This window comes from Salvelinus sp. IW2-2015, linkage group LG14 (assembly GCF_002910315.2).
Source record: "Salvelinus sp. IW2-2015 linkage group LG14, ASM291031v2, whole genome shotgun sequence".
In the NCBI taxonomy this organism is placed as follows: Eukaryota; Metazoa; Chordata; class Actinopteri; order Salmoniformes; family Salmonidae; genus Salvelinus; species Salvelinus sp. IW2-2015.
This window is the reverse complement of record NC_036854.1, coordinates 14539874-14552934: the sequence shown is the minus strand read 5'-3', so window position 1 is coordinate 14552934 and position 13061 is coordinate 14539874. Positions and strand designations below refer to the sequence as shown.

Sequence of the window (13061 nt, the reverse complement as noted above, 5' to 3'; positions counted from 1 at the left end):
TGCAGCTGCAGCCTTTCTTAAATGTCCATAGGTACTTGCCTACGAAGAAGCAAGAGGAACTGCCCCACCCTACTTCAGACTCTGCTCAAAACCCTACACCCAACCTTTGTACTCCATTCCTGCCAACTCTGCGTCTCTTGGCCCTCCCACTCTCTGTCCTGCAGTCCAATGGTGGAACCAGCTTCCCCTGAAACTAGGACAGCAGAGTCCCTGCCCGTCTCCGAAAACATCTGCAACTCTACCTCTTCAAAGAGTATCTTCAATCATAAATAATCACCGACACGCACCCCCCCCCCCACACACACACAAATAAAAGCATTTTGTGAACTATAACTTGACTTTTACCCTTTGCTAGCTCTGACCTTGCTGATATCTACTTTATTGAGGAGAAATGTACTTAGTATGACTGTGATATGTGGTTGTCTCACCTAACTATCTTAAGATGAATGTAAATCGCTCTGGATAATAGCGTCTGCTAAATTACTAAAATGTAAATGTCCCACATTCCGACATGGAATTGCTCAATCTTATTCTCAGACCCCCTTCCTTGAAATAGCTTGGCTGGTGCGTAAAACCCGCGAATTCAGACAAACAAAAAGGTGTAATGGGTCACGCACTCATGTCACGCACAGGCCCACCCACCATATAAACTAGTAAGACAGATCATCAGTAACGCTTTATTACATGGTATAAACATCAAAATACATGCTGTTTAGACCCCTTGCTTTTTAAAATCTTTACTGATGACCTGCCACTGGCTTTGAGTAAGGCCAGTGTGTCTATGTATGCGGATGACTCAACACGATACACGTCAGCTACTACAGCAACTGAAATGACTGAAACCCTTAACAAAGAGCTGCAGTTAGTTTCAGAATGGGTAGCAAGGAATAAGTTAGTCCTAAATATTTCCAAAAGTAAAAGCATTGTATTCGGGACAAATCATTCACTAAACCCTAAACCTCAACTACATCTCGTAATGAATKATGTGGAAATTGAGCAAGTTGAMGTGACTAAACTGCTTGGAGTAACCCTGGATTGTAAACTGTCATAGTCAAAACATGTTGATACAACAGTAGCTAAGATTGGAAAAAGTATGTCCATAATAAAGTGCTACTCTACCTTCTTAACAGRACTATCAACAAGGCAGGTCCTACAGGCCCAGGTTTTGTCGCACCTGGACTACTGTTCAGTCGTGTGGTCAGGTGCCACAAAGAGGGCCTTGGGGAAATTGCAGTTGACTCAGAACAGGGCAGCACYGCTGGCCCTTAACACAGAGAYCTAACATTAATGACATGTATGTCAATCTCTCATGGCTCAAAGTGGAAGAGAGATTGACTTCCTCATTACTTGTTTTTSTAAGAGGTGTTGACAAACTGAAGGTACCGAGCTGTCTGTTTAAAATACTAGCACACAGCTCGGACACCCATGCATACCCCACAAGACATGCCACCAGAGGTCTCTTCACAGTCCCCAAGTCCAGAACAGACTATGGGAGGCGCACAGTACTACATAGAGCCATGACTACATGGAACTCTATTCCACATCAGGTAACTGATGCAAGCAGTAGAATCAGATTTAAAAAGCAGGTACAAATACACCTTATGGAACAGGGGGGACTGTGAAGTAACACAAACATAGGCACAGACACATGCATACACACACATGATAACTATACACACATACACATGGATTTTGCGTTGTAGATTTGTGGTAGTGGAGTATGGGCCTGAGGGCACACACGTAGTGTTTTGTGAATTCTGTAATAAATGTATTGTAATATTTGTATAATTGTATAACTGCCTTKATTTTGCCAGACCCCAGGAAGAGTAGCTGCTGCCAAGGCAGGAGCTAATAGGGGTCCATAATAAATACAAATGACTGAATGTAATGCATTACCTGGCAGATCAGCCAATATCTCAAATCATGCAATAGGCTGCCACGGTGGTATTCAGTAGCTTACCCGGCTGGTTAGACAATGTTTCCATATGAATGGCATTTCTATTAGGAAATGTATGTACACACACCCCCCACCAATTAACATTAAAGCCATACCAGCCGTGGGTACATTTAGATCCATGTAGTGTACATGCAGCTCACATGACTACTGTATTACTGTAGAGTAGACGGTAATTGTGTTAGGCATCCGCAGGCAAACCAATGGGGTTCCTCTCTGTATGTGTGTGTATGTGACGTAAGGGAGGCGGGTCGGGGGCAGGTCTGTGTGTAGCCTATGCGTATGTGTGTAAGCGWATGTATGTGTGAGTGTGGAAGCCTATCCGCCAGGCAGTCGGCTCCTGCGCTGAGGAAAGGTGTGTGTTAAGCGGCTGACCTCGCACTGAATGGACTAGCTAGATTTTTCGCAGCCACGTAAGTACACACCACCGCCGGAGAGGATGTCTTGCTGAATCAAGGGAAAGGCCTTGGAAAGTCGGCCATCCTTTACTTCCAGCAGCTGAAACAGCCGGCAAAAGTTCCTTTGGATTCAAAAACGAATTCGTCGCAAAGGACAMCCACTTCCGAACACAACAAAGGTCTTTGAATTCTGGATGGTTTTCTCTCTCCATATTTGGTCGATGGCAATCCCCGAAGCTCGCTGCATGGACATTATGTGTTAAACGAACAAGGACCGTATGARACCGACCTGGTAGCTATAAAGCAATAGCATTGCTTTTGCTATCAAGAATTAATGTTGATTTAAATATAGGCCTACCGTAGTTTGCAACCTCGGTGCGATTTTAACCGCGGTTACTTTGTATCTTCTCTGTCTGCAAGGTATTTTCGGAAACGTGTGATGTAATTCAATGAATTGCAAGTCTAGCGGGCTATTTTTGTGCTTATATTTAATCTAGTAGTGCAATCATCATTACAAAACTGCAATCGGTAGGATTTGAGTGTTTCCTTTGTTGCAAATCGGCATTGCTGTCTCTCGCACTCTGGTAAAGCGTTTATGCTCAAATTCAGCACTATCTTTTGTGCAAAGGGCTGCCGTGCGTCACGGTGCAGTGAACAATGCTTTTGTTTTAGTCCCATAGCTGGGTAGATAAAGGAAACATTGCAAACGTTGTCTTAGAATTGCTTATTTCATTACATGTATTACATATGAGCTCTCCAATAGTAGCCTCGCCTACAGATAGAGTTTGACATAACCTACTTATTACATTGTAATAGGTGCACTTGCAAGGGTAGCACAAAATATAATCTAGCTTTATATTTTTTAAAGGGAAGCAACAAACTACAGGACCACTACAACCAATCTATTTACTCAAGTTTACAACCCAAAGTGCCGTWAAAGAGAAGACAACCGGATAGTTTGGCAGTATTAGGGAATCCTGATGAACATACAAATATCTAATCCCATCAACATCTCGCGTTATGGGAGATCACGGCACAAAGCGACCGATTTTGAGGAGTTAGGCCTATCTTGCTTGAGGACTACAGAATCCAGCCAGAGTTTCAGTCCTAACCTAGGATCCCCTAGCCCCCCCGAAACACCAGATTCCTCCCACTGTATCTCCTGCATCGGTAACTACCTACTCCTCGAGCCCTTGGAGGGGGATCACGTTTTCAGGGCCGCCCACCTGCACACCGGGGAAGAGCTCGTATGTAAGGTGGGTCCTCTATAAGTGTTTTTATAGGCCATTGAGTTGATTGACGGGCGCATTAGTCATAGAGAGAATGCAGCAGATACATTGTCGCGAACGTTACATCATGAYCATTCCATTCATCTCGAGCAGATAACGCTGTAGCCTAACCATYAAACACCATATTTGGTCAATCTACCAGTCCCACACACAGGTTTAATATAGCTAGAATAGAYCTGTAGCACTATGATAAACATTAACTTGCTCACAGTACAGCCATCTACACTGAACAAAAATATAAACGCAACATGTAAAGTGTTAGTCCCATGTTTCATGAGTTTAAATAAAACATCCCATAAATGTTCCATATGCACAAAAAGTGTGTGTGGGGGGGGGGTGCTAAGGTGTATTGCTGTCTGTAATAGCCCTTTTGTCGGGAAAAACTAATTTGATTGGCTGGACCTGGCTCCCCAGTTGGTCTATGCCCACCCATGGCTGCAACCCTGCTCAATCATGTGAAATCCATAGATTAGGGCCTAATTTATTTATTTTAATTGACTGATTTCCTTATATGAATTGTAACTCAGTAAAATCTTTGAAATTGTTGCATGTTGCGTTTATATTTTTATTCGGTATGGATTGAGCCATAAATATAGGCCTAAAGTAGTTACACGTTTATAGCTGTAGGCAATCTGGGTTCGTTTTTGAATGCAAATTACGGACATAATCTCCAACAGGAAATAAATAATGCACTGTATGCTAGCCCATGAAAGTACCCGGTGTTGCTGCGAACTTTGTCTCCTGATATTTTATGCATGAATTGGAAATGGATACGACTGAAAGAGTAATGGAAAAAGTTAATGGAGTGCAAAGCAGGCAGCTCAGCTTGCGCGTGTCTCGAGAGTTGTATGGGTCGTGATGATGTAACGTTGACAAAGGAGTGAGTAATCACGCACCATGCACGCTCCATACTCTCCCAAACTCATAGTACGTATAGCACTACTAACGCCTTTGTTCCTCGTAAAAAAATGTAAGGTTTTCCTCATTCTCCTGTGCTCTGCTTAATTCATTACCAGAATGACACACTATTTCCTACTGTAAATGGATGTTATGTAAAATCTTGTTTAAGTGTTTCWAGTGCAATATGAATATAATACATTTCATTGTAGTTAAATCTCAAACTCTTCATTTTGTTGTTTTTCTTATATACAGTAGCACACACATCACCAAGCGTTTGAAAGATGCAGTAGGCAGATGGCTTTGCAAGTGCATAGGGCAAATTGAGGTCAACCTTTTGGCCTTTGTTCCCACCCCTGTATGGTACAGTATTAACTTAACTGTACAGTTTGATTATTGGAGCATTGGATACATGTACCATTTTGTACATTAAAATGTTATGAACCTGGCCTGATTAACAGAAATGTTAGGCTAAAAGCACACAGGCCCCACAGGAACACAGTCCTAGAGTATGACCCTAAACTGTGTCACAGTGATAAGAGTAGGCTAGGCCTACGGTCTTTGGCACTGCCACTGCCAGCAAGCTATATATATATAGCACAGGAGGTTGGTGTTACCTTAATTGGGGAGGACGGGTTCATGGCTGATACCATTCCACTGATTCCGCTCAGTGGAATGCTATCAAGCACATGGTTTCCTTGTGTTTGATGTCATTCCATTTGCTCCATTCCAGCCATTATTATGAGCCGTTCTCCCATCAGCAGCCTCCACTGATAAAGAAAAACCCTTGAATGAGTAGGTGTTCTAAAACTTTTGACCAGTAGTGTATATATGACTTTCATTTTTACTGCCGAGCAACATCAAAGATACATTTGTAATCTCAGAATTCACAGTTTACTACCAATGTGTATTAGTAGACCCCAGCTACAATTGTAGACCTTGAGAAGCACATGCACACACACAATGCAGGGTGAGACAGAGCCTGCTGCTCTCTATCTGTTTATGTACTTGGGCAATGGCGGCGAAGTTACAGAATCTTCACATTCAGATAGAAAAGTATGCAGAATATGGAATGGTCACCATGTAGCTCTATGGTTTTACCTTTCTATCTGCAGCAGCGTTCTAAATGTTGCAGCCCATGGAATTAACATTGGTCTAAAGGTTCTGGAGCCCTGGGGGGGTGTAGGCATGTTCAGTAAGGTGAAGCGTTCAGAACTTGGAGAATTATAGAGCTTACACGATTCCCTATTCTACACGATGATAGACAATCACAGCCTTTCTAGTCTACACAATGTGCTGAACAATGACTATCATCTCCATTGGATACTAAACTCTCTCCCTCCCTTTCTACCCCCCCCCCTCTCTCTCCCGCCGCCTCTCCAGGTGTTTGAGATAGGCATTTACCAGGAGTCCCTGGCGGTCTACTTCTCCCTGGGCAGACATGAGCACATCAACCAGGTGGTGGAGGTCCTGCTGGGGGAGAAGCGGGCCTACGTCTTCTTCGAGAGGAGCCACGGAGACATGCACTCCTTCGTCCGTACCTGCAAGAAGCTGCGTGAGGACGAGGCCGCCAGACTCTTCCGTCAGATAGCCTCAGCAGTGGCACATTGCCATGACAACGGCGTGGTCCTCCGGGACCTCAAGCTGAGGAAGTTTGTCTTCAGGAACGAGGACAGGTGAGGAAGGGGACAGGGTGAGGAGGGGTGATGGATGGGAGGGGAAGAAAGGAATGAGTCTCTCACCTTATGCTCTTTGTAAATAGATATGAGTGTACATAACCCTACAGTAACTKTTTACATGAAGTTACACTGTGTAGTAGCACTGTAATTACTACAGTAAAATATTGTTGTAACATAGTTACGGAGTTGAGTAGTTTATATTTAGATCAGAGGTTACCATATTGAAGGTACCCAATATAACTAGGAGTACACACACACGAATGTGACTTGGCGACAACCAGGGTGACTGCTGGATACAGTTCAGGGCCCATGCCAGCTAGCCAAACTGCTGTTAAACTGGTGGACAGTGACAGCAGAGATGCCAGGATTAGATTTGTCTGACAGATGTTCAATTAGGGTGGGATTTACCATYTAAGGCTGTGACACAGAGTAATGAATCAGTGCTCCAGACATCTGCTCGAGCAGGGTTTAGTATATACAGACCCCTGGTGGTGGACTGTTGATGTTGCAGCCTATTAGGTGCAAACAGAATCAATATAGGTTTTATAACCTCTTATGCTGCAGAGATAAAAGCGAATTAATCAGACCAACATTTCTGTGTGTTCCACATTTATCATTATAATGTTTCAGGAAAACACTGATAAAAACATAGTCTAATGCTGCTTTGTTAACTGACCCTGTCAAAGCAAGCATTTGCTGTTACCGGGGAGATCTGAGCCTGTTCGCCACCTCATTCAGCCTGGCACTGACTGAATGCTCTCTATCTCAGTGCCCCAGCCTAGACACACAATGACCTAAGGTCAGCTTGGTGTGCTCTCCTCCAATGGTTAAGGTTACATTTGGTGAAGGGCCAGCTGATCCTAGATCTATGCAGGACCTCATTCTGCTCCTATGGCAGAAGTCCAACCTGGCAGTGGAGTAGATAGATACCCTGTATCCAAAGTTCCCTCAATTTTTTTGAGCAAAGAAAATGCATCCRATAACATTGTATCATGGAAATAGCTGTTCTATCATTCAGTCTACAGTAGCAGCCAATGTGTGGTGTTCAATGTAGGCCTACATTCTATGAGACTTTAGAAAAAAACATYCAGGGCTTGACATTAACCTGRTTATCCACTTGTCRWTCAGACAAGGAGGTGACTGAACATGTTGTGTTGTTTGATGCAAGAAACCACTTTACAAAATAAAATGCATTATTATTCTCATACCATTATTACAGAGAATAAGACAAATTATGATTGGCTACTTAGCTTATTCAAGCCTGTCTCAAAATACAACACTGCCCCTTTAAGACAAAAAAAAGCTCTTCACCTGACTCGTTTTTCAAAGAAATGTACACGTTTTGTGCTCTTGTAGGAAGCAATCACTCCCATATTGCTGACTACAAATTATATATCTGGGCTAATAACTCACTAACTAGCAAAGGATATTAACAAAATGTTCACACGTGGCTACGTGCAGCCTGTTTCACTTTGATCTCAAAACAAGCGCATCTACTCACGACCGCTTATGCTGTAAACACAATCCAGTTCAAAGAAAAGTGTTAACAGTGCTGAGTAAGAACCTAAACATGAACTCACTCATAAAACAGCAGCTCTTTGCTGTATTCGTTGACAGTCTCTCTCTAGTCATGGTTTTCAATGTTTTGAAATCTCACATTATCAACTTTGCTGTAGTTTCTTTTTATGCCTGCTATGTTACTGCAGACACAGTAATCTGTGGTGCACAGTAAGCCTATAGTGCACTTGATTTGCTCTCTGGGCCCGCCGGGAAGGTAGAGTTTGTACCTTCAGACACATGAAATGGTTCAGAATGGCAAACAGTTCACCTACCCAGCGCGCAGGGCAGCTGAATCTGGTGCACCTACCGCCAACAGCCCGAAGAAGAAAATAAAGGAATCCAAGGCTTTATAGTTGGGTTTTTTACAGAAATGTTTGCCAATCGACTAGAAATGCTTGGATCTAGTCTTGGAGATCGACGTGACCAGTGCTCTAGAAAGTCGAGTGAAGTTGAATCTCGTGCTTCTCTATGTGGGCTGATATTTCTGCGCGGCAGTCCCTGGGAGTTGCGCGACGATCTCGGGGCGCGGGCGCAGTTTAGAGGAAAAATTCCCTCTATCTTTGTGAATTTGTGGCAGTGTCACCTCTGGCTCTGCTCATGGAAAAGGGAAGCTGAGCTGACTACCACACTTATCTAATAGCAGTCTAACGACCTTGGCTGCCATGACAGGACCTACCAGGGTGGGATGTCAAACCCGCCACTGAATGATTGATGGGCAGAGGGGGGTTAGGAGAAAATTGTGGGGTTGGGAGTCAGGGTCTAGGTGCTTTTCTTCCTCTCCTCCTATCCTTATATCTTCTCCTGCATCCGCACCGATCTGAAAACAAGCAGCACGAGATTTTAACATTTTGTAAAAGTTGAAAGCAGGGTAGGCTACCGAGAATCTGCTTCACCTATCCAGCTCTTTCGAATCAGTGCAGATGAAGGAAAGGAGACGAGGAGTGGAGAGGAAGCCATTTCAGGCTATTCAAGCCACCCTAGCCAAAAGCCAAGTCCCAGAGCTTCAGTGAGTGGAAGGCCAGAGAAGGGAGAGAGGAGAGAGAGAGAGAGAGAGGCTACCCGGTAAGGTGATATGGCCACAGCAGTTTATGGTGACAGACTGGGCGACCTGCTTATGTCATCATGGCTGGATTGACCTATCACTGCCTCCCAGGAAAGGTTATAGGTCATAGGTCATACTGGCTGGGAATCCACTGCAGTGTCAGCCAGGAGAGATCTGGAATCCAACCTTCTACAAGCACTGTCGTTGTGTTCTAATTCATTTTAACATCATTATTGGGTCATACTTAACATGAGATCTATGTAAGCAGTATAAGAATTATGTCAGCACTATCCTAATGGCTGCTTAGAGAGATTGCTGACTTCTATGTTGCATGTAGCTCTGTCAGTGATATTTACTAACAGGCTGCTTACAAAGGTTTCTAGCGGGCAATGCATTGATTGAATACTCCGAACTATCTGAAATCAAACAAGTGAACCGGACCGTACAAAATCCCACAATTAACAGAAAGTCAAGCCGTAGCAAAAATCAGTGCATGTGTGCGTGTCACAGACAGTAAAGAGATATTTTCTGAATAGGCATTAGCCACTGCTGCAGCTCTGCCTCTTCCTCCTCAATTAAAATGGATGAAGTTGTTGTTGTGTGTGTGTGTGTGTGTGTGTGTGTGTGTGTGTGTGTGTGTGTGTGTGTGTGTGTGTGTGTGTGTGTGTGTGTGTGTGTGTGTGTGTGTGTGTGTGTGTGTGTGTGTGTCTTTAACAGCCCCTCACACTTCCACAGACACACACTCACACACAGATGGAGACACTTTAGGCGGCGCTTCATAAGTGTCCCTTTCTCATCATCTGTGTGTAGGGCCTGTGTACCCTGGGCCACTCCAGAGCCCTCATCAGTCACGATGTCCCTGAACAACCCATCATTATGATCAGCAGCTTTCACAAAACCATGGCTGTGATGGTCTGCTTTGAAAAGAGACTTCATGGTTCTCTGTTAAAAGGCACTGATGATGATAAGGCTTTTGAGTTTTGATTCCCATTTTCAAACTGTTCTTACTGCACGCTGACTCAAGGCCGCTGAACTGAAGTCTTCCATAATGGTTGCTCTTTGTTGGGCTGGAGAGGCCTATTGAATCAGCTGGGTTATTTATAGGCTGATGCATGCTGGCTGGCTAGCTGCACTGCTCTTATCACTGTGAATGGAAATGTTAGATGTACTGTAAGCCCCAGGCATTATGTGCTCTACTTCATTTAATGTCGAAAGCTATGGATCTAAAACATACGGATGATGTCCATCACAGTGAATTACAATGCCCTCCCACTAGAAGAGGGCAACCGCTTACTYTAATCTTGAACCATGCGGCAGTAGCATTTCTATACTCACAATGTTCTTTTGATTTTATGGACAGACTCAATTAAAATTAGAAAATGGGTCATTGTCCATTGATTTAACATATCGGTTATATAATTTTTGTATTTAGTCATCCTCCTGTAATAAGAGGATTCTGGGTATTAATATTTGTTTGTTGTCGGTTCTTGTCTCCCTCCAGGAGCCTTGTGAAGCTGGAGAGCCTAGAAGACACCTACATCCTGGAGGGCAATGATGACTCTCTGTCAGAAAAGCATGGCTGCCCTGCCTACGTCAGCCCCGAGATCCTCAACGCCAGCGGCAGCTACTCAGGCAAGGCGGCCGACGTCTGGTCCCTGGGCGTCATGCTCTACACCATCCTGGTGGGCCGCTACCCCTTCCACGACGTAGAACCCAGCTCCCTGTTCAGTAAGATCCGCCGGGGCCACTTCAGCATCCCAGAGAACCTGACGCCCAAGGCCAAGTGTCTGATCCGGAGTATCCTCCGCCGAGAGCCCGCAGAGCGCCTCACGMCCCGGGAGATCCTGGAGCACCCCTGGTTCTTATCCTCCGGGGCAGCAGGTGGCGCTATGGTCCAGGGGAGAGGGGAGCAGGAGCAGACTGTGCCCGAGGTGAACATGGAGGAGGAGCTGGATCAGTTCTTCAGCTGAGAAGACAGGAAACGGAGCACAAAGGGAGGACTACGCCACAGAGCGGAACAAACGCGACACGCTCTGAAAGAGCCTAAAGGTAGATTAGTTGTTTAGCAGGTGAAACATTGTCACTCACAGAAAAGGTGTATCCATCTTTTTTTCTTTCCATTTCATGGAAAACCAACCTCGAGGCAGAGCCAGGTGGCGAATGGTGTATTAACATAATTGGGGGCGGGACTTCTGTTAAGAGGAGTTGCCGCCACTGGACATGCAAGTCACAAACAATGTAGCAAACGTTATCTTTTGTTGTTCGTTTTTTAAAGTGGTGCTTTTAAAAGTAGAGACATACGCCATGTTGTGACGCTACAGAAAGCACGAAGGGACAAAAACCTCAGCCAAGGAGAACAAGAACACCACTCCTCTATGCGCTCTCACACACCCAGGTAGAAGTTACCCACTAACCAAAGATCTAGGATCAGATCACATAACCCTCAATCCTCACCTTAACCATTATGAGGATTAAACAATATCTGACCCTGGACCTGTGGTCAGGGCCAACTTCTACCTCCTCTGTTCCAACAATCATCAGGACAGATGACCTCATTTTTGTTTTGTCACTCAGTGTTTGTCTCTTATTACCTAACATGACCTTTGAACCTAGCTTATAAAGCTCTTTCATTGACATAGAAGACGGATACTGACTAAACTATTTTATGTCTTCAGAAACGTGTGTACTTCATCATCTTTTTCTGTGTAGATTTATTTCTCTCTCCCACTCATCATGTGCATTTCTTTTAAAAAACTATCTTCCACCACCATCAATTTGTCATTTAATAATAAGGCTATGTTTTAAGTCTGATATCACCTTGTTGTATTAAGCTATTCCATTAAATTATTAATGCTGCTTTGATATCTTCTGCTTAACCTTAATTTGTAACCTCCCTCTCTCGTTATGCCTCCACTAATGGCATAATGCACTTGATTTGTTTAGGTTAGGTTAGGTTAGGTTAGGTGAACAATCAATTCCACCTCTCTAGACTCGCTTTCTCTATTTAAGTTTAGCTTTTCATTTGTAGGAGAGGAAAACTTAACATTTTATTTAAATTGTAACAACTATATAAATATAAATATATATATATTTAAAAAAACAAAACATTGCAGGGTTTTTCTTTTTCAGAGATTCCTTTTTCATGTATATTAAAGGCAATAGTTTGGACACAGGACATGTGCGATGGGAAAAAAGTCTGTCCAAAGTTTTTAGAATAAACAATTAAACTTTTGTGCCAGTATTTCTCTGCCCCCACCACCCATGCCAACTTCGGTCACCCCTTAATATATTTTATTTTGAACTTGACACCAGTTATTAAACAATACTATTACAGTAACATGGTCTGCAGTAGCCCATGTTAATTTTCTACTGCCTGCGTAGGTCCTGTAAAACTGTCCTGTTCTGAATGGGTACCAGTGGACATGTTTTGTCGTATCTCAATGTTACTTGAATTTGTGTTTTTATTAACTAGTCCTRGGCATGCACCCTATGAATGCTATAGCCTGCCTAGCAGGGTGAAACAAAATAAGCTTTTTTTTATAAAAGTCAAAACACAAGTGAAAATGTTATTGGAAATGTGCTATTTTGAGTCACTTTTAAAACAGACTATTGCTTTTATTTTGTTTCGTAGAATGAGCTGCCCTTATTTGCATTGGTGCTGATTTGGTGCTAATGCTTAAGAAGTCCTCTTGTTTTTGTTTGGAGGGGAGTGGTGCATGGTGGGAATTCTGCCTCGGATGTTCTGATTGTAAAATGTAACAGATTTTGGTGTTTTGTCCAAATTTATTCAGTAAATAAATTGTGAACTGCACATTTGGTTTGATTATTCTCTTAGCACACCTTAGATATGGATTCTTCATAACATTAGGCCTCTGTATAATTTTACACAAGCCCACTTATGGTTATTATAAAGTGTTTTCTATCAGGGAATTCATCATGTCTAAAAAACAAAATGCTCAGGAAGGCCTCTGTGATAACATCTTCATTTTGCTGGAGTACAGTACATGTGTTCATTTCCACCTAAAACATTTGAGATTAATTGATATCATTATTTTATGTAGCTGACTACCATAGCAGCGGAGCTGGTGCGAAAGCTGATAGAGTTAGGCCTACAGCAGGTAAAGATAGTTCTGCAAAGGGAGAAAAAGAGACTGCACTTTATACAGGAAACTTTATACAGGAAATCAAGGGAAGAAGGCACCAAATGTCACTATTTTCTGGTAAAAGATACGGAGGGATGCA

The 13061-nt window shown here is 43.3% G+C and overlaps 1 protein-coding gene across 3 annotated transcripts; it reads left to right on the top strand.

Moving 5' to 3' along the window:
* The first annotated feature begins 2214 nt into the window (after positions 1-2214).
* Positions 2215-12630, top strand: LOC111972811 (tribbles homolog 2-like). 3 transcript variants are annotated; one of them, XM_023999896.2, is made up of 4 exons: positions 2259-2367; positions 3221-3608; positions 5922-6214; positions 10321-12630. In XM_023999896.2, the coding sequence occupies exons 2-4, from the start codon at positions 3333-3335 to the stop codon at positions 10787-10789; spliced, it is 1038 nt and encodes a 345-aa protein (XP_023855664.1). In that variant the 5' UTR covers positions 2259-2367; positions 3221-3332; the 3' UTR covers positions 10790-12630. The 3 variants fall into 3 exon arrangements, with proteins under 3 accessions (XP_070302650.1, XP_023855664.1, XP_023855665.1); XM_070446549.1 differs by having other exon boundaries at positions 2215-3608; XM_023999897.2 differs by lacking the exon at positions 3221-3608 and having other exon boundaries at positions 2260-2367.
* The last annotated feature ends 431 nt before the right edge of the window (positions 12631-13061 follow it).